The 25,816-nt window shown below is 32.2% G+C and overlaps 2 protein-coding genes and 2 pseudogenes across 6 annotated transcripts; all 4 read left to right on the forward strand.

The window, feature by feature from the left end:
* Positions 1 to 9,175: 9,175 nt before the first annotated feature.
* LOC111314961 (uncharacterized) lies at positions 9,176 to 11,089 on the forward strand. The gene has a single exon (XM_022916579.2). It carries the CDS (start codon positions 9,522 to 9,524, stop codon positions 10,302 to 10,304), a length of 783 nt encoding a protein of 260 aa, XP_022772314.1. The 5' UTR covers positions 9,176 to 9,521; the 3' UTR covers positions 10,305 to 11,089.
* Positions 11,090 to 13,425: 2,336 nt separating this feature from the next.
* On the forward strand, positions 13,426 to 15,259 carry LOC149513070 (uncharacterized; annotated as a pseudogene).
* A 228-nt stretch (positions 15,260 to 15,487) lies between these two features.
* Positions 15,488 to 18,421, forward strand: LOC111315597 (F-box/kelch-repeat protein At1g22040 pseudogene; annotated as a pseudogene). 3 transcript variants are annotated; one of them, XR_016330724.1, is made up of 2 exons: positions 15,488 to 15,775; positions 16,589 to 18,421. The product of XR_016330724.1 is annotated as an F-box/kelch-repeat protein At1g22040 pseudogene, transcript variant X1 (transcript). The 3 variants fall into 3 exon arrangements; XR_016330726.1 differs by having other exon boundaries at positions 15,660 to 15,775; positions 16,644 to 18,421; XR_016330725.1 differs by having other exon boundaries at positions 15,662 to 15,775; positions 16,600 to 18,421.
* Positions 18,422 to 21,199: 2,778 nt separating this feature from the next.
* On the forward strand, positions 21,200 to 24,905 carry LOC111315598 (membrane-anchored ubiquitin-fold protein 6). 2 transcript variants are annotated; one of them, XM_089749406.1, is made up of 4 exons: positions 21,200 to 21,965; positions 22,326 to 22,503; positions 23,252 to 23,422; positions 24,158 to 24,905. In XM_089749406.1, exons 2-4 carry the CDS (start codon positions 22,374 to 22,376, stop codon positions 24,211 to 24,213), a joined length of 357 nt encoding a protein of 118 aa, XP_089605532.1. In that variant the 5' UTR covers positions 21,200 to 21,965; positions 22,326 to 22,373; the 3' UTR covers positions 24,214 to 24,905. The 2 variants fall into 2 exon arrangements, with proteins under 2 accessions (XP_089605532.1, XP_089605533.1); XM_089749407.1 differs by lacking the exon at positions 21,200 to 21,965 and adding an exon at positions 22,043 to 22,060.
* The last annotated feature ends 911 nt before the right edge of the window (positions 24,906 to 25,816 follow it).

Consider the following 25,816-nt stretch of genomic DNA (forward strand, 5'->3'; position numbering starts at 1 on the left):
AACGGTGACGTTTTAGAGGGTGTGTTCACGTGAAAGGCAAAGGGCTGTTTTATAAGAAAAAGGATGATTAGGGAATTTGAATAATAATAATAATATTTTTCATGTTTTTTTAAAGAGAAGGATCCAATGAAGGAGAGAAACATGGGGCGCGTCATGTTTGAATACGTGTCGAAAAGTGGGAATGGACGGTGGGTAGCGGCACGTGGGGTTGTTTTATTAGTAAGCTTTTTGAAAAGGCAAGAAAAAATGATGCGATTACGACTTACGAACCTGGACCCTTTTGATAATGGTGCATGTTTTAGATATCGGCCAAAAAAATCTTTTGACTCGATTTATTGCTAATAAATAAAAGGTTTAATATTGAAATAAGCTCTCAATGATTTAAATTTTTAAAGTTTGATTATATGTGAATTAGTTTATTTTTTATTTTTATGTAAATAAATCTATAAATTTTTTAAATTAATATAGTTAAATAAAATTTCATTAAATCAAACTAACTTTAACAATTGATATAATGACATGATAAATGATATTTAAGTGAATTACTGATATGACACTTTGTAAAAAAATAAATAAATAATATTGCACTTGTAGTCAAAATTGTAATACAATAAAAATTAAAAAAAAAGGAAATAAACAAGAGAAAAACAATTAATATCTTTTAACATTCAAACCTACTCATGTATCATATAAAAGAAATAAAAGAGTAAATAAATAGGAAAAGAACAAGTAATATTATTCACCATTTAGACTTGCTTGTGTATTATACAACAAAAATAAAAATAAATAAATAAGAAAAAAATAAATATCACTATCAAGACTTGTAAATAAAAGAAGAAAACAAAAAAAAACAAGAAATAAAATAGATAAAAATCTATAATAAAAAATATTCATTTCACTAACATCCATATACAACACCATTTAACAAAATGTCATAAACTGAAAATAAGTCTAAAAGTAAGTTATATATAACATCATTCAATTAATCCACATTAAACCATAAATTTGGAATTATATTTGGCAAAAGGCAATTAACAATTTAAATTGCCATATAATAAATTCAACAAAAGAAATGTTATGGAATTAACTAATATAAACATTCATATTCAATTTTTCTTGTTGTTAACATATGATCTTCACTTATGTTGCTTTCATCAATTAAAGTTTCACTTGGTATCCTAGGCTATATAGGAAAGATAGAATTAAAAAAAAAAGTAAAAGATTAATTTATTTTTAAAAACACAAATAGCTATCAATTTGAAAAGTTCAGTGTACTTACATTTAGAATTGAATTTCTTGCATCTAAGTCAATATATAAACCAATGCCAAATAAGTATGGTGGCCTATTTTGTTGCTTTCTTTTCCCTTAGCCTATTGCATGTAATGCTTGCTATTGAGTAACACTTTCATGTTTATTCTACATCAACACTTTTTTGTTTATATATACATTTATGGATCACAAATAAATAGTTAATGCATATGCCTTATTTATACCAATCATACTTCATACAATTTCATTCACATTTAATACCAAGAATAACATTTTTGAATAAGCAAAAAGCTATTCAATAAATATTAGATACATTTAACTTCAAGGCAAAAGCTAGATCACAAAAGTAATACTGAAGCAAAACTGTGAAGGAAAAATCGCTACATCTAATAGTTATGCAAGAGGTATAAACTACCACATAAGCTAAAAATATGCCTAGAGAGACATATGAGATGTCTAAATCATATATAGAATTTAGGCATCCTTGTTTTTGGTACAGATCAAGAAAACCTTATCTTATCTAGCAAATAAAAAATAAATCTAATTCAACCAAATAAAAGATAAATCTAATCACAACATTATTCCTGCAGTCACATTGAGCATCATTTGCACACCACTTAATTTTTTTTGGGCTAGTCTTACAACTAATATAAATATAAATATAGAATTTAAAAACACTAAAAGCAAGACAATGTTAGTAATAATTTTTACCTCTTCTAAACCATGATTTGCACAATTTGTTTATAAACAAGTTGTAGCACTACTCTACTAAAAAGATGTTTTCCTATTTTTTCCTCTTATTGATTCAGTTGGTCCTGAACCCCTACCCTTTCCTTTTTCTCTACCTCTACCTCTGCCTCTTCCTTTTGCTGAACCACTTGATTATTTTGAAACCTAAGAACAAATAATAAACCATTGCAATAGTTGGAGAAGAACTAAGTCAAGTTTGCATATGAACAAATAAAATGTATTAAAAATAACAACTTACTGAGCTAGATGTACCAACAAAGTTGCTTTTTTAAAGGTAGCTAGCTTTGCTGTGTTCTGGTTGTTTATAAAGCTAGTAAGTCATAATCATGCCCTTTCTAGATAGTTTATATCTAGCTTTAGACTCACCATACTTTGAAATTCCATTCTTTTGTGGCAAGCCTAGCATTCTTCTAACCAAAAGAGGCTACATAACTTTTAACTCACTTTTTGGCCATTGATTTTCACAATTGATAAACTGTAAAATATGTTCATAAGTCAATACAAATCTTTCATTTGAACAATAGTCATAGATGTACTCTTCAGGCCAATCACCATCATCAAATATTGCACAAATAGCATGACAACATGGATAGTAGTTAGATCCATGATTTGTAGGCACATGTTCTTCTAGCAAGATTGACTATGAATTGCATCCTACTACATTTAACTTTATATCCATCATTGCCATTTAAAAACAACATGCCACTGAGTTACTTCTTCCAAATTTTTGGTCAATTTTGCCATGACCAGTGCGCCATGATTCTTCACCCATTTTACTAAAAACTTTATTTTCTCACTTATCATTATCATCATAGCCACTATAATCTCTTCAAGCATCGTGATAATAGGCTTATGTATAGCTTTGACCAAAGTGTCATTAAATGTTTCACATAAGTTGTTGTGGCACACATCACACCTAACATTTGTTCTAAAGAAAACCTTATACCAATATTTTGGGGATATTTGAACAAGTCTTCCTTTGCTGATCTAAAGTTATCTTTTTTGTTCAATAGCTCTCACATATCTTCAAATTATCTTTCTATTAAAGCATTTGCACACATTTAAAAATGTTTCTTCATTATTTTGCCTCGATGGCTCCAACTCAAATTTGCATGTATATGCTAAGCACACCTCTTATGCTCAATATTAAGGAACATTTCTTCTATAACATTTGTAAGTCCTTACAAAACAACGAAGATAACACAATTAGTGAAAAGCAATTATAGTTAATAGACTTCAAAAATAAAATCTAATTAAGTAAATAAGGTACAAAATTATACCTTTTGTGGATTACTAATAATAGTCCAAGGTTTATTACTGGTTATATCAAAATAAGTTTTTAGTCCAAAAATCACTTTTATAAATCCAATTTTTCATTCTTTACCACAACCCAAGCAACATGATACATCTAATTATTTGCATCCTTAACTATAACAATTAATATCTCTCTTTTTACTAAACCCTTGAGAAAACAACCATCTAAAACTATAATTTTCCTACATCTTGTTTTAAATCATTCATTAAAGGTAGTAAAATAGAAATAAATCTTCTAAAAATATGATGGTGAAGTAAGAACAATCCTCTCTGTTTTTATCATAATAGTGCTACTAGGATTTTGATTGAGGTACTTATCAGTTTAATTTCTCAATTTAGAGAACTTATTGGAAAAAATATTTTGCATACTAGCCAATATCATTAGCTTTGCCCTTTTAACTTTATCAATAGACACAAAACACTTTAACTCTTATTTAATATGAGTGTGTAGCTCAGTATGCTTCAAGTATAGTTCTTTCCTTATCTTATCTAAAAGTTTTTTAAACAACCACTTTGCATTTAATATCAATAACTTGTACTTACAATTACATCTATGGATATTGGATAATGTCTTCACTTGAAAGCATTTTATTCTATCTTCATAGCTGGTATTGTATTGAAAAAGGCATATACTAGCACATAAAACCTTCACTCTTCTAGGCTTATTCTTAATAAACCAAATATCCCTCTTAGCGTAAACATCATAATCCATCATAACTTTTTTAAACTAAATGACATTTTTAAATAATAGACCTAATTCAAGATCAGGGATAAAAGATTTTGGATCATAGGAAGAAAAATTAGTTTTTCTTGGTAATGATTCAACTTCTTCACCATCATCATTTTTCTTAGATTCATAACTTGAAGGCTTAGAAGATTTAGGATACTTTATTGCATATCCATCTATGCTATGATCACTTTCAACATTAAAAGATGGAACTGGCCTATTTTGCTTCTTTTTTAAAATTTCTTTACTCTTTTTTTTTTCAGTACTAGGTCTTACCTTAGTTGTTTGGTTTGGTGCATTAGGCCTAGCCTCATTATCATTACTAGGCCTCGCCTCATTATCATTTATTTTTCTTCGTTTATTTTTTATACTACAGCATTGCCTAACAATCTCCATTGCTTCTTTAACCTTCTCATCATTATCTGTTAAACATGTCACATCATATAACAAGTTATTATCAGCTGACTTGTCATCTTCATGAACATTACCTTCACCATTACTATCTTCAACATTAGTATCATCACCTTCATTCTTTCCAACATCTGAAGTTTCACCAATCGTTCATATTTTCATTAGGAGTTTTAAAGAAAATATTACCAATGTTAGCATAATTTTTTATCTTTATTAGCTTAACCAAATGAAGATAATAAATTTCATCAATATCATATTCAACGTCATTGACCTCATAATTGGTATATCTTATATTAGGGTCACGCACAAAATTATGCATGAAAGATTTTTAGATTGATAGTTCTCCATATGCTGCCAAAAGAAAAAAGGTAATATAAGTCAATAAGGTAAACAAAAGTAGATACAACTTAACATATGGCTTAACAATCCATGTGGGACCACTCAACAACATTTAAGCATAACAATCTAACAACATAAAACCCAAGCAATAACACATGCGACCAGACAATAACATATGCGACCAAATAACAATAGAGGGCTTAAAAATCTTAACAACACAACCTAATCAATGACATATAAAACCACTCAACCACACATGTCAAAACTGATGTAACACATAAAAAACTTCTTAAATATAAAATTAGACATAAATTTCACATACTAAATCAACAAAAATATAATATTTATACAAAAACATTTGACTCAAGCATTTCTACTAGCAAATCTTTACCTTTCTATTAGTTCCCAAAAAATCTTTAATAGCATATGTTTCACACAAGTTTTGCAAGTTTCAACCAACATTAGCCTCTTCTCCATAAAATCCTAATTTGCAATACTCCCAAAACTCCAACTCAGTAAAAACAAAACCTAAAATCAATCAAAATCCTTCTTTAAAAACCCTAATAATCCAAATGTTTTTTTAAAACCCTAAATTGCAACACTCCTAATACTGTATCTCAATCAAGACAAAACCTAAAATCAATCAAAATCCTTCTTTAAAAATTTAAGTAGCATTTAGATCAAGAACTTCTTCCTTTCCCAATTTCACATTTACTTCTCAATTTCTTTTTTAACCAGTTACTTTTTTTAACTAAGGTTTTTTTATGATTTTCTTTTCTTAAATGCCTTGTAATCTATTAATGTGGACCAACTATTACACATCGTCATCTTTGTTGGATAATATGTATCTAATAGTAATGATAGTTAGTTTAACTTAACAAAATTTTACTTTATTACAATAATTTAAAAATTTATAGATTTATTTATATAAAAATATAAAAATATGGACTAATTTGCAAGTAATAAAATGTTGAGGGCTTAAATATGTTTTATATAAAAGGTTAAGGGTATATTTTAATATTAAACCTAAATAATATCACTTTTTTCCCCTTTTGGAACAATGATAACAGTAAAGAATTACTGTGAAACAACTTTTAATATTTATATATATATATATTTGAAATTAGATTTAATAATTTATATTATATTAAATATTAATAATTTATATATTCGTATTATATTTTACATAAAAATTATTTATAATAATTTATATTTACATCGAAAATCTAAAATATATTATTTTATTTTATTAAAATTTAAAAGTTGTATGTTTTTATGTTTTTTTTATTACTTTTGTGTTATTCATTATATTCATATGAAACGTTGAGATGATCCATTCATTCAAAGCCTATTTTAAAAAGTTTGAATTTATTTATGTATAGTTAATTATCTTTGCAATCTTGATATCTTAAGTCATATTTGGTACACAAGATTATGATAAGATAAGATAAGATGATATTATAAATATGATTAGATTAAATAATGTTATCCTATCTTATTTTTTATGTGTGCAATGATTAAGAAATAATAATTTATTTATTAGTCAAAATTATTCTTCTTTGAAACTTACACAATTTAAATTATTAATGTATTTTAAGGGTATAATAGGACATATAAGTTCAATTACATGGATTAAAAATAATTCTCTTTACTTTGAGAAGATTGAATCCTCATATACTAAAAAGATGATAATTGTCATTGTAATCCTATCCCTTTCTTTAAGTACAAATAAAATATAATATAAGATGATTGTCATTCTATTTTATCCATCATTTTATATACCAAATATGACTTACTACTCCAATGCCTAACAACTAGAAATGTATATAGCCTAAAAGCTAAAACTAGAATTTTACTAGCTAGCCCATTATATCTACTAATAATTTGGGACTAGTGCTAATGGGTCGATCACTTTCTTTAGTCATTTTAGGTCATATTTGGTACATAAGATATAATATAAAATGATAAGATAAGATAATATTAGATTAAATAACTTCATCTTATTTTGTGTTTGATGTATATAAAGATTAGGATATGATAATTTATTTTTTTGTCAAAATTATCTTTTTTTAAAGTTTATACAATTTAAATTATTCATATAATTTTTAAATATATAATTGGACATATAAATTTAATCTTATAGAATGAAAATAATCATCTCCACTTAGGGAGGATTAAATAATTCTATACTAAGAGGATATTAATTTTCATTGCAATCCATATCCCTCTCTTTAAATACAAATCAAACATAATATAAAATGATTATTATCATATTTTATCAGTAATCCTATGCATCAAACATAACATTAAATCATTAAATAAATTATATTTCATATTACAATTATAATTAAAATTTACAATTACAATTACAAACAAATTATTTTAACATATATCAAATTGTATAATAAAGAATAAATCAAAAATTAATATAAAATTTGATTAAACCTACTCATATTAATTTCTGCTAAATTCTATTGAATAAAAAACTATTCTAATTATAATAAGTTAGGTTCTAATTAATCCTTCATTTCCATTTTCTTTTTATTTGTCTATGTATTATGACATCAAAAAGGTCCAATTGAAAGAATGCCACTCCTACATTTCCACCCCGAGCATTTGACTGATTACAATGCATATATCTTTCTGTTTAAAGAATTGATTGGATTTAATGTTTTTTTCTCACAATTAAAAAAAAAACTCACTTGACCTTTATTTTTTTGAAAATACATGAAAAATTAAATTTAATAATTACTTGCAAATGTATGATAACAAGTCCAAGCATATAGTGGTAGCTAAATTCGATAAATTCAAAGTAAGGTAAATTAAAAATAAAAAAGAATTAAAGTTGTGTTTGATAAACAATTGAAAAATTTTCAAACCATTATTGAAATTTAAAATTTTTAATAGTTTTATATATTTTTAATACATTGGATGCTTTAAAAATTATGTAATAGAAGATTTTTAATGAAAGAGTTTTGAAATGCTAAGTAGCATTTAATTAGCTACTTAATAAATTAAGTCAATCTTATTTAAAAAGAATTATTTAATTTTATTAATTATATATTTCTTCCTTTTTTTACTTTTAATAAATTAAAAATAATTATAAAATCATATCTGTATTTTATAAAAAAAATTGATAATTAAGAAGAAAATTATTAAACATTATGTAACATACCGAATAATTTTGATATTAAATATCTAGTACTTAAAATTTTCAAAATTGGCCAATATTCTTGAAAGGTTGATTTATTAGAATTTAATAGTTTTTCGAACTTACCATTATAATGATAAAACCTAATTGATATTTTACTTTGGATTATTCAGGATATAAGGAAGATGTGACGAGAAAAATTATAAATAATGAAAGTCAATATTAATTTCTAAAAAAATAAATAAAAATCAGCACATTTAATGGCTAAATCGTTACTATTTCGGAATTGGGAGATATCCCTTCGATGAACAACCCTAATCCCTTGAACCTCGCCTAAAATTAGGCATTTTTTTTTCCAAGAAAAGGAGATTTTACACTCATTTATTTATTTTTTAATTTCTTTTTCTATTAAAAAAAAAAGCATGAAAAACGAACGACACGTTTTATCTGTCAATCGGAAGGATGCGTTTGCTGGTTGCTTCTCTGTCTTAGCTTATGAATCCTCTCCTTTTGAGTTGTCACCTTATAAATCCTCTCTTTCTGAGTTGTCTTCTTCTATATTCATCCATCGTCTCTGCTTCTTTCTCTCAGGCAAGTGATTTTACATACTTTTTTAGTCGTTTTTCACATTCATTTTCATTTGTTTTTACCTTTCTTGAATCTGGGTTTTTTTAGGGTTTTGAAGGAGTTCAAATGTGATTGGATTTGGGTTTATTATTGGTATGTTCTCTTTCTCTGTCTCGTTCCTCACTGAAACCTTTTCAATTTCCCCGATGATCAGCAAACATAAAATACTACAATTTCGTTGATTAATTATTATATTTTTTTTGCTTGGGTTGCTTGAAAAACAAAGAATTTGATAAAAAAATTTGAGTTAAAACTTTTAAGTTTTAAGGCATTAGCATTGTTTTCCTGGATTTCATTTGCATGACAGATATGTGCTGGTTTCTTGACCGTCAAGCCTTCTGGACGCGCATCATAAGATTCTTTGTTTTTGCCCTTTTTTTTTTCATTTTTTCCACATTATTCTTTTATTTCTTTTATATTTTGCCTATCAAAACTGATTTTTTTTTCTTTAATTATATATTGAGTACAGATATCATATGATTACTTCTTTACGTCAGATTTCTTTTTTGAATTGTTTATTAGAATGAAACTGAAATTAAAACTCAGGAAGAGGTGCAAAATTTATTGAGATCATGCGTGCACAATGAATCTATTTCAAATACATCCAAAAGAAAACCAGATGCCTTCATTTCTTGTCTTTCTTACTGGTTAGAGTTTTTCAATGTTTCAAATTGTAAAATTGATGATATTTTCTTTTTCTTTTTTTTTTTTTGAAAAAAACAGGGTCGATGCCACATATAAAACCCAAGCTTGACGTCACAGATATTAGCTGTCATCTCTTTCCATCTTTCCCTCTCTCAATGAATACTCCTCTTCCCTCTATTTATAACCTAATTCGTAATAGCCCTTTTCTCTCACAATTTCTCTTCATGCACTTGTAGTTTTGTTACCTTGAAAAAAACCCAAATCCAAAATCCCTTACTCGTTTTGATATGCTTGGTCTCGAAGCCTTAACCATATGTCCAAAGAAGAGCCAAACTGAAAAGCATTGCAATTCTTGCATGATGAGTTCAAGCGTCGTTTCCCTATCGGCTTCTTCTTTGATTGGTGATTATATTGGCATGGAGAGTTGCTTTGATCTGGAAAATAACAAAGAGGTTTGCCTTGGTGTTAAGAAAGATAATGAGTATTCTGGGGTTTGCAGTCGAAGTCGTGGGAAGCGAGAACAACGGTGTAGGAGGATGATGAAGAGAGAGTTTCCTCCGCCATTAACGTGGCTTGTTCGCACCGAGAATCTGCCTTCTCATATGCCTTGGGTGTTGAAAAGGTATTACACTAGTGATGGGCGGTTGATTCTTAGAGAGGAGAAGGTGAGACACCATGAATATTTCCGGGCTCACCGATCCAATGGTCGTTTAACATTGCATCTTGTGCCCTCGGATGACAACGATGAGATTGATGATATTGAGGATCATGAGATTCATCATGAAGAAGCAAAGGTCGAAGAGGCTCAAGTCAATGGTTTTGACAACGACAGCAACAATATTAACAATGCCGAGGATGATCACAAGATTAATATTGTTGAAACTTTGCTTAAAGACAACGACATTCCTTTGATTGAAGATTCAATACTGAAATGTTCAATTGCTGAGACTCCAATTGAGAATGTTATTGCAGCAAATGGAGGAATATGCTTGAACTACTGCAGTGTAAGACCAAGTCCTACATGTTTTATCAAGTTGCCAGTGCCAGCAATCAGGCCAGTGCACAGTTAATTAGGTAGCAAAACCTTCTCAAAAGGAGAAAAAAAATGAGGTGTCACTTTCATAAGATAAATGGAAATGCGTATGGTTGAGTAGCTTTAGTCTTAGATTCCTTCTATTTTTCCTTCTGTTTTCTCTTTTTTACCTTTCCCCCAATTTTCCCCTTTTGGGGTGGCCTTCTTCGTTGATGTGATGAGAGTGAGTTGTCCTTTTCATGCCTTTTGTAAGGTCAGTGGTAGAGGTTTCAAAGGGTATTTTCTTTGTTAGGGTTTCGTTTACTTTGGTTTTTGCACAATAGATCTTTCATTTGTTAGTGATGAATTTTTATGGGTGTTATTTTTTTTTCCCCTTTGGGTTTATCTATTGGCCATTCTCATGTCTTAGATTTTTCAATGTCAATGCCAAATGCCGAAATCCCTTTTATGTAACTACCATTTCCAGCAACATAACATGGTACATGGAAGAGTACCATATTTTGATGGGGAATGGGTTATAGTATTATGACATATTGGCAATTATGCATTTGTTTCTAACGTTTTGCCGAATTTTAGCTCTACCCAACTCATTTAGATTTTCAATGCTTACTCCATCCAATCTTGAAAGGGTTAAGAGTGTGTGGCACCACCATTGCTAAACTTTTGTCTTCTGTCATTCTCTTTTAATTTGGTTTGCTTATTTACCACCATTTTGGCTTGCAATTTACACTGATTTGGGACATTATTTTTATTTGGATTTATGATGATAATCACAAGTATTTTTTGTGAATAAAATCATATGTATCATATTTTAATTTTGAAATGGATAATATGGTAGGGACATATATATACTCATTAATGAATTTTAAGTAGGTGTACAAGATTATGATTAAAATGGCTGAACTGGATTAAAGAGTAAGAGTTAAGCATTCAATGTATATATAGTATGGAAAGTCCTACTAATTTCAAAGGTTATATATTAAGCATAGGTAGGTTTATGCAAGTTATTAGGAATGTTATTATATAAACATACATTCAAAATGAAAGCTCAAAAATCATGCAGGTTTCTTGAAAGAAAACAATAGGAACCTGATTGATTACTCATGATCCTCAAACTTCTATAGAAAAAATGAGTTGCATGCAGCTGATGAGAGCTAAGAGGCAAATGCCAAATGAAAAGATTGTAGAAAAAGAGAAATTAGTGTTCCCAAAGCATCATCATCCATAGATCATCTCTAGAAGGTAGCTATTAGAAATATCAAAAAAGTAATTCTAAAAAGAAAAAGGGACGAATTCAAGTGGTCACCAGGAACTGGGAGTACATGCTATATAGTATTGCACTACCTGATCAGATATTTTTTCTCCAAGCATATGAAAGACAAAAAACAAGTTGGGTTCCGTGATGGCCACGCCCCTCAAAGAAAAATTGTGCAGAAGGGTGTGGCACCGGCGGTAGACAGAAGAATCGAAAATCAATCAAAAGTACTTGAGGCCCAGCCTGGCCAGGCCAGCCAGGGGAACAATTTCCAAAGGGGACCCAAGTAGACTAATCATCATCATGATGATGTTATGCACGTATTAGCAAAGTATATGAAGTACAGCTTACCTCCCAATTTCTATTACTGTGTCAGTTCTCATGATCGGCAGGGCTTGCAGGGCTCTGCCTTGGCACTTCACTGCAAAACCTTCCAACCTTTCACTGTCATTTTTGGCAGCAGGCTGGTGCGTCTACCAATGTCACAAGTCAACCCCTTTGTTTCATATCGATGAATTTACTTACTAAACTTTGCCATCTGCCATGATCGGTCACTAGACTAATTAATCAATCATTGATTGATAACCATTTTACATATGCTAGCATGAAGTTTAACTTCCCAATGCATTAAGTGGGAAAATAAGTAAACTGTATCTTTAAATCTCAGATTGTCCAACCAAACGCAACAAATGGTGTGAAGTGTTACAATTTTTCAAGGGTAGTAATAATATTGTATTATAAATGGTTAATAAGAACAGTTTAGCATTGTCCAATTGAACAATAAAAGAGTCGAACAGGCCCCCCCTTGTATCAAATCAAATGAAATGAATCACTGGTAGTCTCTGTTAGTAAAGCCAGACCTGTGATGATTCTAATTCCCAGTAGTCTTAATGATAAAATTTGGATGACATGACTAGCTTGCAACTTCGATGAGTAACACTTTGCATTTATTATATTGTTCCTTTTCATGATATATAATGCAACTTGAATTGTATTGTAAAGGAATTGGGTTTGTTTTATTTTTCTCTAATACTTTCTCCTTGTGTAAAATTTAGCTTATGTTTTCTTTTTCAAATATTCTATTGACATTCAATGACTAATATTTGATGATCTCATATACCTATGCTCAAATCTTTCTTCCATGGTATTCAATATTGATAAACAACCTTTAATTTTTGTACTTATTCGGTTCATGTCATAACTTTTTGAAGACAAAAGACAAATTATAAACTAACGCATGCATTAATTGGAACCAAGTTATTTTACCTGTGAAATTATATAATGGTATTTTAGTTGTTTAAAAACTATGAGAAGTCCCTGCTTTTCTATTTTTGTTTCTAAGCCAGAATTTATCAAAACAACCAGATAATTAAAAAAACTAATTGTACAAAGAGGAAATCCAAAGTTCCATTACAACCCTATTAGAACAACCAAGATATCCCCTTATTGTAAACCATGCAAAGACACCTAAGCTAGATACCACACCCAAGGACAAACAAATTACACAAAGATCTGACAGTAAAAAGAGGAGACAGCACAGCAGTCCAAGCCAGGAAAATCGAAGCAAAAGCCGACCACAGAACCTCCAAGAACCAACCGTAGAAAGTTTAGATTAATGCCATGCTTATGCTTGCAACAATAAGATGCTGAAAGTAATGAAAGCCGATATGGAGCCCACCATAACTTAAAATGGAGTAGAACCTCCAATATACATCAATAGCACATTAACAGTTAATCATTATCATCCCGTTCCCTTCGCTTCATTTACATCCAACTTTTAGATAATGATTTTTCATCACCTGCGAAAGAGAATCCAAGATATTTTTCAAGCTCCTCAACTTTGACAATCTCATCTCTATACATAGAATTTATCCGTCGAATATCAGTGTCCGAAATGCAATTATCATTGTCTAAAATCACAGGGGTGCAGGAGCAGGACTACAAACAAGAGTCTTTTTAAATACTTTTAAAAGAAAAAAGTAATAGAAGTTTGAATTTGTCCTGTTCGAAATTATCAAAAGTAAAAACACATTGGCAATTATATACATATAGAGATGAATAATGTCATTTGTAATAATGGTCATTGTTTGATTTTCTTCTTCATCATTGAAACCAACAAAAAGAAGACAACCTCCGGAGGTTCGAATAGTACTGAAGAGTCTAAGCTGTCACAAAAGCTAAACATCAGCTTGCACAAGTGGGCTATTACAATGTACTACGAATTTTTATTTACTTTACATTATTGTTCACTTGGAACACGTACGACCCCCTCGTGAAGAAATTAAAACCGTTCTTATGCTCTCCCTTACAACCTCTTCTCTTCATCTCATAAAAAGGTTTGTAAGGCAGCAATACATGTATACGTTTTATGTTAAAAAGATGTTTTGGAATTCATTTTCCAAAATAATAAGATAAGAGAAAAATAACAGAAAGACGATAGTGGATGTGTCAATATTGTCAGTACTAATTTCCACTAGCTAATCAGAGAGAAAATGCATGCAAGCATGGGATTCTTACATGAAGATGGGTTGATTTCAAGAACTAAATCTATAGTTTTATCCCTCTATCGAATCAGGGACATCCAGGTTTCCCCTCTCCCACGCAAATCCAAAAAGATCAATGCACTGCCTCTGTCTATAAACAATATCTCCAGCTACCAGGTCTCAAAACCCTAATACATGCACAGGAAAGTATCCCTCAAATTCAGAGTCCAACTCACCAGCTGAATCCTCTCATCATCCATTCCTTCACCATCCCACAGTCGTTACCTCTATCATCATCACTCTTCTCCTCAGATTTCCAACCCTTGTTTCGATCCTTAAGCACTCACTCTTCATCATACTCTTCTTGGCCCCCTGCGATGGATGATATGCTCGCGACTGAAAGTGGAGTTTCATGAGTCCTAATGCATTGAAAATGCCAGAAATGGATCAGAAAGCAAATGGTTATAATCATGGTAAGAGCAAGCGAGGGCGTGCGATTACAGGAGAATATCCAGCCCCCATTCCTTTACCGGCAAGAACGGGGAATTTGCCTGGTAACATGCCTTGGATTTTAGCGCGACATTACAGTAATGGGAGGCTCATTCTTAAAGAAGAGAAAGTGAAGCATCATGACTATTTTCAAGCCTACAGAGAAAATGGTTCGCTTAGTCTCGAACTTGTGCCTTTGGATGACACTTTGCCATGCGATTTGCGAGGAAAATGATGATGAGGAGGAGGAGCTAGAGCTAGAAAACCTTGCAAGGAGATGAATTAGAGAAGGTTGAAGAATATGATGAAGATCAAACTAAAGCTGCTACCTATGATGATGATAATGAAGATAATGGCTACGTGTGCCAAGGGTTAATCACGATTTCATCATCAGCTTTTTCAGTGCCTAAATTCTGCCATGGGGATGAAAAATATGGAGATCCAGGCAAGTGTTTGACGTATTCGGGTAGGATTATATCAGAATCGAGTTCAATATTTTCCGATGCTATCGAGGAAGAAGGCAATTCAGCTCCTTCGACATTCTCCAATATTTTTCCATCGATGACTACTAGTCTACTAAAACTGCCTATGATGTAGCTTGTTTGGTGAAGTAGATTAAATCCTGGCTATAAGACAATTTACTCTCGGAATAAATTATCTCTCAAACTTTAATGGGCAAAAGAGAAAGTTACCAATTGAATGTACTTTGGGTTGGACAGCATTATTTGTAATTTCTCTTTTGCATATGGGCTAACGGGGCTTGTACATGACCCATAGACAAAAATTACGCCTTCATCCACAAATCCAGGCTCTAGCTCCTTTTCTCTCGCTGTTAATAAAAAAACAGGACCTATTTTTGTTCCTGATTAGCCCAAAAAATGTTATGGGCTGAACCGAGGAAACCTTTTACCGGCAATGCAAACAGCGACAATTTCCGCTTTCCACGCATTTACATTAAACGTCAACAACAGCGAAGACTCGAATGCATGTACCAGGAAACTCATCAGATCATATATGATTTGCCGGTTGACCAAACAATTCTACGTGAAAAGGCATAAAAATAAAAATCTAGACGGCTACGATACATGTGGGCATTGTTTTGCCGACGTGTCATTATCCCAACCAACCTTACACGTATTTTATCAAAATTTTCGGTGCTGTATTACGTCAAGCAGCCAAACTTGAATTGTCATTACAATTGCAAACAATTAGAAAAATCGCTTTTGATCAGATAGATAGTCTCAATAGCTAATTTGGATGGTAGCTTTTGTTGGGTATCAGGTAATTTTTTTTCACTTACCCTGACTTTTTATTTTATTTTTCAGTTAAAGATCTGAATAATGCATGCGAAAAAATGTAGTTTCTGGATCAATTCTGCTAACTTTTGGAATGGGGTTTTTTTTTTTTTTTTTAATCTTGCATTTTATTTGATTGTGTGTGTGTGTTTTTTTTTTAATTTTTCTGTTTTCCTTTCTTCTATTTATTTGTTGATGATACAGTGGAATGGTTAAGTTTGAGAAAATTTGTGTGCTTCTGAAAGTTTTGGCTTTTATGATAATTTATTGGGTTGATTGAAAATCGATTTTTAAGAGTTGTTTAACTTAGTTCTTTGTTTTGATGGAGGAATACAATTGGGGAAGGGGTTATTTGGCTTATTTCTTTATTTTATTTGGTGAATATATTGGGAAATAGGTGTTTATTTGTACAATGTTTTCTTTACACTCGATGTGATTAAGCATGATCTGAGCAAATTTTCATCATGTTGTAGGATTCTGGAATTTTAATCAAAGTAGTGTTGTTGTTGTTATTTGCTTTGAATATAATGGCAGGAAGGATGATCTGAAATTGGTTTTGGTGAATTCTCTAATCCAATGTTGCTGTAGTTGAATTATATTGTCTGTCTTTTCTTTTCCTTTTCAGTGGGGCGGGGGGGTTGGGGGAATAGTTAAATTAAAATTGTTCAAATTGCCTACTTGAGTTACTTCCATCTTCTTCTTGCTCCTGACTGCTTGAGTTACTCAAATTGCTATTGTATATTTTTCATCAATTCTTTCATTGGTACATTTTCATTGATCAATGAAAGTACAATGACAGTAATATTGCAGCGCTTGGACTAATTTCATTGACTAAAAAAAGGTGCGGTACCCAGGAATTTGTTCAAACATTGCTTAATCTGAGAATTTCTTAATGGGGGCTATTCTGAGCTTGGCTGCTCCAAGGAGTTCAATAAATGACTATAATGAGGTCTCACCGGGTGAAAGCAGCAAGAAACTGAAGATGTCCTCATGCTTCAATGAAGATAGATCAAGACTGATTCCTAGTCTTCCTGATGAGTTATCAATGCAGATCCTTGCTCGAATTCCTAGAATTCACTACTTTAATCTGAGGCTGGTATCACGGAAGTGGAAGGCAACTGTTATGAGCCCTCAACTATTTAAATTGAGAAAAGAACTTGGAATGACAGAGGAGTGGTTATATGTGCTAACTAAAGTTGAAGGGGAAAAACTTCTATGGCATGCTTTGGACCCTTTGTCAAGGAAGTGGCAGAGGCTGCCATCAATTCCAAATGTCATTTTTGAAGAAGAATCTAGGAAGAGTTTATGGAACATTGTGGAATATAGAATTAAAATTGCTGAATTTATAAGAGGCTGGCTTGGGCATAAGGATGGATCAAATCACATGCAATTTTGTGGTTGTGCCATTGGTGCTGTTGATGGAAGCCTGTATGTGCTAGGGGGATTCTCAAGAGATTCTACCATGAGAAACGTCTGGCGATTCGATCCACTTCTAAATGCATGGACCGAAGTGACTTCCATGTCAATAGGTAGGGCCTACTGTAAAACAAGCATTTTAGATAATAAGCTATATGTTGTAGGAGGGGTTAGTCTAGGCCGAAGTGGATTGACTCCTCTTCAATCTGCTGAAGTTTTTGATCCCCATACCGGTACGTGGTCCCAAGTTCCAAGTATGCCATGCTCAAGAGCTCATATGTTACCTAATGCCTTTTTGGCTGATATGCTGAAGCCTATTGCCACTGGGATGACTTCATACATGGGAAGGTTATATGTAGCTCAGAGTTTATATTCATGGCCTTTATTTCTTGATGCTGGGGGTGAGATTTATGATCCTGAAACAAATTCATGGGCTGATATGCCAAGTGGCATGGGGGAAGGTTGGCCTGCACGGCAGGCAGGTACAAAGTTGAGTGTTGTGGTAGATGGTGAATTATATGCTTGTGATCTTTCCAGCCCTTTGAATAGTAGTAAAATAAAGGTGTATGATCAAAAAGAAGATGCTTGGAAAGTTGTCATTGGAAATGTCCCTATTAATGATTTTTCAAATTTAGAATCTCCATATTTACTTGCTGGATTTCATGGAAGGCTTCATGTCATCACGAGAGATGCCAATCATGACATTGCTGTTCTACAGGCTGATCCCCAGGATAATTTCAGTCCTTTGCCATCAAACTCAACTTCTCTTTCAGGTGGTTCCTTACAGAAATTTCCCGATTCACTGGCTGAATCTGAAACAGTAATCTGGAAGGTTATTGCCACCAGAGATTTTGGGTCTGCTGAACTTGTCAGTTGTCAGGTTCTTGACATTTAGGTATATCAAGCAACATGTTAGAGTGCAATTCTAAAATGTTTATTGCCTGGAATCTATAGAAGTGAGTTCAGTGAATTCAGGTTCAGCAAATTTTACAGTCTCTATGAATTGTTCAAAATTATAAATCTACCCTGTCCAGAAGATCATCATCAAGTTTGTCAATTGTTCATGGCTCATTGTTGGTGATCTCATCGGATGTCCTTAGCATCTATGGATGTGGTGATATAAACAACGATCCACATACCTTTCAATGTGTCATAAAAGGTGGCATTATAGCAATTTAAAGGAGAATAATATAATATCAGTAAATCCTCTTTATTAGGTTTTGAGCATTTAGTGATTTAATTTACAAGTACAAGATCATCATTAATTGATTATTGTCTTTGTAATGCATATTTGTGACACACTTAACAAAAATGAAAATCAAATAAAAGAGTTACATAGCAAAGTCTACTGCTTCATTGCCAATTGATTTGATGTACTTTCTTTGTGATCTGTTACTTTTGTGGTTTCTAACTTTCTACTCCAGCAGGTGTCCCACTGTTTCCCAATTGATTGGTTCCCTGATTTAGATCAAACAGTGCAACAAACACCTGTCCTCAATTTCTTTCTTTTTTTCCCACTCATGAAGCTAACAAAATAAGCCATGATTGTTGTTTAATCCGTAGAACCTTTTCTTGCTCATGGTTGCTCTAAAAGTAACCTAAATTGTTAATAACTGTTCTGTTTTTGATTCATTGAATCACGTTGGATGTCTCAAATAAAGGTACTAGTGGGTTCATGTATCTTATCCCAATTAAATGTAATTTGTACTTCATACTTTTGCTCTTGTCCTGATCTTAGACAGAGTGAAGAATTGTTTATGGTTAAAAGAAATAGGTCATAAGAACTTTTTTTTATATTTAATTCAATTGATTCATATAATTATTTTAAAAAATAATATCTAATAAGTTTAATATCAAATTTTAACACTTGTGATCTTGTTCCTTATCTTATATTACATGTTAGAAATTTAGAATGGTTGTAGTCTCCCTTAACATAATTCCAATTATACAAAGTAATTAAGTATACTAATTCCACTAAGACTTACCAAAAGCATATCTTTTTCACAGAATCTTAGCCTGCTCTTAAAATGCTCCGTGATGAAATATTTACATTGTATATCAGTAACCTACACCAATTATATTAATAACTCTTTCCTACTGTTGAATCCCCAACGCTAGAACAATTAGGGCATTATATAATTAGGAGTTAAAAATTATAGTGATTCTGAAGCATTAACTTTTTCTTATTATATTATTCATTTTTGGAATCTTTTATCACTTCTGATAATGTTAGCATTTGTTCTTATGGTTTCTAAACAACTAAATCTTTATAACAACTAAATCTTTAGTGCTGGAATGGTGTCAAATCAGTTAAAAGTGAGCTACATTAATTCTTTCTAGTGGATTCCCAATCTAGAAAGACTCGGCATTTGGGAAATCAAACGGTTGAAGCAACTTTGAGTCGACTTTCTGTCCTGGAAAACTTTAATTCCTGGTTGGAACATGCGGCTGCTACATAGAATATCAGGTTACAGTATTTTTTTTACAGAAGCTACTTAAAATATACATGCAGCAGCAAAATTTTTTACTGAGTGATAGTTGTTAAGGAGGAAGAACTACGAGCTATATTCACTGATGGAAAAACGAAGGAGAAATATCAGGTTACTAATTTTTTGACTATCGATGTTGAAATTCAGATTCAGAAGCTCATGACCTGTGGCGGGTCTACAATGAACTTTTCCCTAATTTCAGCCCAGATCATGGATCATGTGTAACTCTTTCATAGTTTGTGTATAAAAGACAAGAATTCACTTCTAATTCCTAGCCATGCTATTGTCATTTTTAATTGTTTTTTCTTTGGGGGGTGTTGAATTTTTGTGCCAAGGCTAAAGAAAGAATCTAGGTCTCATTCTCTTGATTATGCTAGTGAAACATTATTAGTGGAAGTATATTCTCCTGATTTTCGTAGTTCCATCGAGTCTTCTTTTCCTTAGTGGTGGACCTCTATGCTTTGCAGCTAGCAAATGTACAACATTGTCTCATGTAATATCGATAATCCTCGTGATTTCATTACCAGTTTGTACATAATTACAAATTAGAATGTTCTTTCTGCTGCTTGTTTGCAAGTTGTTGATGGTATGTGAAGTCATAAACTAATTTGTCTGGTAATGGAGAGTATCATTAGTCTATAAGTGCAAGAGTAATATGGTTGAAGCTTGATGGAATTGCTAGTGGAACTTCCAAAAAATTGAAAAGCAATGATGGTGGGGACAATTAGCTGGAAAAATCTGGTGATGGAATAAAAACCAACATGGAAGATAAAGGATTTGACATTGAATTTCTTCCATCTAATTAATTTGACTGCAATTTCATTATCTTTCCATTGTTGGGGAGGGGAGGATTTCTATCTTGCCAGGAATCTAATTACTCAGCCTCTCTCTTGGCAAGTGGCATCCTGATCCAGATCTAGTTAGTTCTGATGTTAACCTGGATGGTAGTTTATTTATAGATAATCTGAAAGGAAGTTGATTGCTTTCCGGGCTGTGCTTTTCGCTGTTTTGGGCTCTGTCATTGACAGTTTCAAGCTGAATTGATCACAATTTGGACGGCATGATTTGGTCTGACTTGCTGGCCTAGGAAATTTTCATTGTTATTCATCTTATTATTAACATAATTGGTGGTTGGCTTTTCATAACTTTGATCCACAAAGTGAAGTGAGGGTTGTAGGCGTGGCCAAAGTTCCAAACTGCTCCAAAAGAATCTGTCAACCAAGCATCTGCATAAGTCTTGTCTAGACATTAAAAGGGTAAAATATTGGATGAACATCAAATGGTGTTAGATTCTCCACCATGCAACTTTAATGATAATGATTCTTCATTCTTATATTATTAGTTTAACCATCTGTTTTTTGGAGTATGATTCTGTTTCCCTGGAAGAATCAAATATACAGTTGTCTTCGTTACTTTTATCTTGCCCATCAATTGCTGCAGAATTTGCATGAAGTTGTTATGTTCTAGACCTTAAAACCAAGCAGTAAATCAAAATGAATATTTGTGCCAACCTGAGGTTTCTTATTCCACTGTTGGTGGTCCTTGTAAGGTAGTCAGATAAGGCTTGCTCATAAATAATTGCTGATGCTCTAATGTCACCATCAGAAACAGCAAGTTGATCAATATGACAATAATAGTTCTTCCAATAATAAAAGTTCTATTGCCCCCATTACTTTTGTTTGAATAGTGAAATTTCTTGATAGGTTTTACTTTTCATAATGGTGGGAATTTCTGCAAAAATATCAGACATGGGATGATTTAAGTCTTAAGATGATAAAAAAATAAAAAAGAGAGAGAGTGAGAGATGGAGAAAAGGAAATTTTCCACTCATCACTTCCAACTTTGGCTAAGCTGTTAGGTCAACTTCTTAAAGGGAACTCAAGAACTTTTCACATCTCCATTCATTTTCATGAAACTGTTCAAATTTTCTGCTGTGCCATGTTTCTAAAATGCCCTTCAATTCAAGAAATATGAGTTTTTCTTGTCTTGAACTTGTTACATGAAATTGACTTGTTTTATATTCCACAAAGTTGCATGTTATACAAAATCTAATTATAATTAAAAAAATTCAATAACTAAGTCAAAATAATTGAATTTTAGTTAAAAATTAAAACATGTCATCCCATTCAAACAGATGGTTTTTGTATTCACCAGATTAATGAATAGATTACATATATTTTCATTTACTGGAGTATAACTAAGTGGGGTTATTTACAGATGACAATGTAAAAGTGTCACTTTCTATATCATTAGCTTTTCTGTTAGATTCAGGTAAAAATTTCTTTCTACATCAAGTTGCAAAGGTTTCTCTCCCTCTTTATTCTCTGACCTGTTATTCTACATTTCCATTCAGTTCCAGCTCTTAGGTTGATGCCAAACCACTTAAAGTACTGTTTTTTTTTTTCTTGGAGTTTTAAGTCTCTTCAATTTTCACGGGATTATTGTTTGCAGTGAATTTTGCAAAAAAAAAGTTATCTGTTTTGATGGTTTCTTTTGTAATGTTGGTTTTACTTTACAAGAAGCAAACTTTCAGTCTTTTGTTTATTGTTAAACATCTTCTGCACAGAAAAAGAAAGGCTTTACAGTGAACAGTTATTTCAATCTGATTGTGAAAAAATCTGCCTTTTTTAGAAATTAGCATGAGAGTTTGAGGTGGAATATTGGTGAGAAATTTCATCTATGGCTGGAGAAGACTTAGTGGAGCTCAAATTCAGGCTTGCAGATGGAAGTGACATTGGTCCAAGCAAGTATAGTTCATCTACAACTGTAGCATCTCTCAAGGAGAAAATACTTGCTCAGTGGCCTAAAGGTTAATTTTTCATTTTTACCTGCTTAATTGTATGCATAATGAATTTTGTGCTTTTTTTAGCCTTTTTCTCATTACTATATCTTGTATGTAAAGTGTCTTTGTCTTGTTATTCATTGTTTCAAAATCGAAGTTTTCTTTATCAAGAGTCAAGGTGATTTTTTTTTTCTTTATGCCTGCAAATTAGTTGAGTTCATGAAGAGTCTTTTGGTTCTTCTACTCTTTTCCAACTGGCATGATTTAACTATAGCTACTGTTCTTCTTAGGTGACAGATAATGGGTGATGGTTCGTTTTTTTCTTTAACCTTTTGTACTCTAGGATCCCTGCAACAAAAACTCAAAGGCACATGAATTTAGACCAATAACATACTGATTTCCTGAATAACAAAGCATCATTGATTTATTTTGTTGGATTTATATTTGTTCTCTAAAGAGGAAAGTCAGTCTAAAAGCTTATCAGAAACATTGTTATTATTTTCCTGAGGCTGACAAGTTCAAGCACAACCTCACGCTGCCATTAAATCATGCCTTTCGTTACACTTATTTCACTTCTCATTTATTTTCCTTCAGTTTTGCTTCTCTATAATGAACACAAGCAAAGTTTATAGTACATTGAGGTAGTATGTTGCTTTTAATACTCCCATACTGAGACTTATATCTGAATTGTTGTGTTGTTTTGTTGTTATAACATTGTTCTTTGATATACAATCAGCTTCTGTTTTCATATGGAATACTTTTCTCTGTTTCTCAGACAAAGAAAATTGCCCAAAGACAATACAGGATGTGAAGCTAATTAATGCTGGAAAGATACTTGAAAACAACAGAACACTTGCTGAGTCCAGACTCCCGGTTGGTGAACGTCCGGGAGGTGTAATCACAATGCATGTCGTTCTGCGTCTTCCTTTGTCAGACAAAAGCAATGGTAATCCACAGCCATTGCATTTGAATCCTTACATATGGAAGGGATTTGAGGGCTAATGCACATTATGCATTTTTTAATCTTGTGCATAAATATAACTGAATAAGTACAGATTTAGCCACCTGTATAATCAATGGTAGTTACTAGTAACCAACCAAATCACCAATACTGCATGCTGCTTTCCATGTGAACATTTTCTTAGGAGTAAATAATAGTAATAGTGAACCCGGAACTTAACTTGGTTCATGGAGTCACCCCTAAGAGGCGTCATTCAATATGTCCAGAGTTCAAATCCCAACACCTACCACTCCTTTTCCTATCCTCAGACTACGACCTCCTTCGTAATAAAAAAAATAGTAACAGTCAAAATATTCATCTTTTCTTTCTTCAATATATTTTCAGGAGTTAATCATTACATAAGTAACCTTTGCAACTGAAGCCTATTCCATCTCCCCTGCGAGCCAAAAGTTCCACCAAGTTTTTCCATATAGGTGAACAAAACATAGGGTTCCATGTTTGTTTTCCTATACTGTCCTTTCTCTCATTGAAGCTGTATCCTTGCTCCTGTCTATTAGCATGCTATAGCTATTAACTCGTCTGGAAAAGTAGGGTTCTGGTGTATGTTTTTTTGGTACTATATTTGCATTATGAAGTTCGTTTCATGTAGTAAGTCTTGTCTATGATCAGTATGTCATATCCCTACTTAAGAAGTACTAACTCCCCACATCTTATCCACAGAGAAACAACAGAATGATTCTCCAAAGAAAAGCAGCTGTTCGTGCACAATCTTGTAGCTGCCTAATCAGTTTACTGATGCTTATTCTACTGACGCCGGTTACTTCAAGCATTCCTGTTATACTTATTTGTTGAGATTGCAATCCTTCAACATTACACATGTTTCAGGGTTGATTACCAATGCTGGTGGCAGCAGAAATATGTAAAAAAAAAAAAAAAGTTGTGCGGTTTGCTTTACTGGAAAATCTTGCATTTCCTTTGTTGCTTGTGAAAGAAAGGGCCAAAAACAAAGGAACAGTGTTGAATTTGAAGCTTAGTTGATGGACCAAAAAAGATTAAAAAAAGAAATTTAAAGAAGAAATTATTGATTTCATTATTTTTTAATTAGACTGCTCTTGAAAATGTAAATTCCTTTTTGTCACCTGCATGATAGTGGATGACCACGTGTTTTTGGAATCAGAAAGACGAGACAAAGTGAAGTGTGGATGAAGAAAAGAAAACCCAAGGCTGGTGATGAAGAAAAATGAAAGCAGAGATCAAGAGAAAGGTGTGGGACACAAGGGTTGAATTGATGCTTCTAGTAATGAAATAAAAATGATTCTGTCAACCAAAGACAGGAAACTATATATATAAATATATATATATATATATTTTTAACATTTTGTACCAATCTTGAAAAACTTGAACCCTGCTATAGCTCAAATTTCTTGTGAATTTTGATAGTTTAATGACAAGCATTAACTTAAACCTCTGAAGTGGTCATTTCTGGGACATAGCAAACAGGACATCCAGGGCCAAGTTTGTTCATTTGGCTCAGGAATGGTGTCCCCAAGAGAGGCCTATGAGGAACGATTCAAGCTTAGGGATTTCTTGGATGCCAGAAATTCTTTGGAGTCATCATTCTCTCCTTCAGTCTCTGTAAATTGAAGGCTTAGCTGAGAGTATCGCTCATGCATCTCTTTTAGTTCAATTTCTACAGCTCCATATCTTCCCTTTATCTCCAGCATGTCTTTGATTAGCTCATTGATGTCTCTGAACCTTTTGAACACTGCTTCCTCATCATTGTCCTGTTTCAAGAAAGAGCTGGACCAAAAGAGAATATTATGCCAAGTTCTTCGACGTTTCATTTGCTCAGCTAGAGTTTAAAGTACCCTTTGTCCTAATTAATGTCAATATCCCTAAACAGCAATGCATGATACAATTCAAATTTTCAGCACAAACTCGTTTTACATATCATGAATCAATGAGGCTCAAAAAGGGAGAAATCAAAGCAGTAAAAGGAAAGTCCAGAGGAAAGCACAACCAATAGATATGAACAGTAGTGAAAGAGGATTGATAATTTTGCAGGGATTCCACCTATGAGAATATATACCAAGCGAATGGCTGTGAGATATTTCCCAGTCAATGTTTTATTTTAGCTCATTGGATGCATTATACATGACCGCAAATGGTTTTCAAAAATTTTTTTAAGGGGAAAGAAAAAGCAAATTAAATGTGAATGAAGATGTATTCTTTGAATAAGCATACAGGGACCAGGTAAAGCGCCACCAAACAAGTCCTTGGATAATCTTTGTCGTAGATAATTTTTTATAAATTCATTAAATTTCATATAAATAATAAATTTACTTAGAATCAATTAGAAGTTGAGAAAATATAAAAACC

Source organism: Durio zibethinus, chromosome 20 (assembly GCF_047325235.1).
Source record: "Durio zibethinus cultivar Kanyao isolate XHJ-2024 chromosome 20, ASM4732523v1, whole genome shotgun sequence".
Lineage (NCBI taxonomy): Eukaryota > Viridiplantae > Streptophyta > Magnoliopsida > Malvales > Malvaceae > Durio > Durio zibethinus.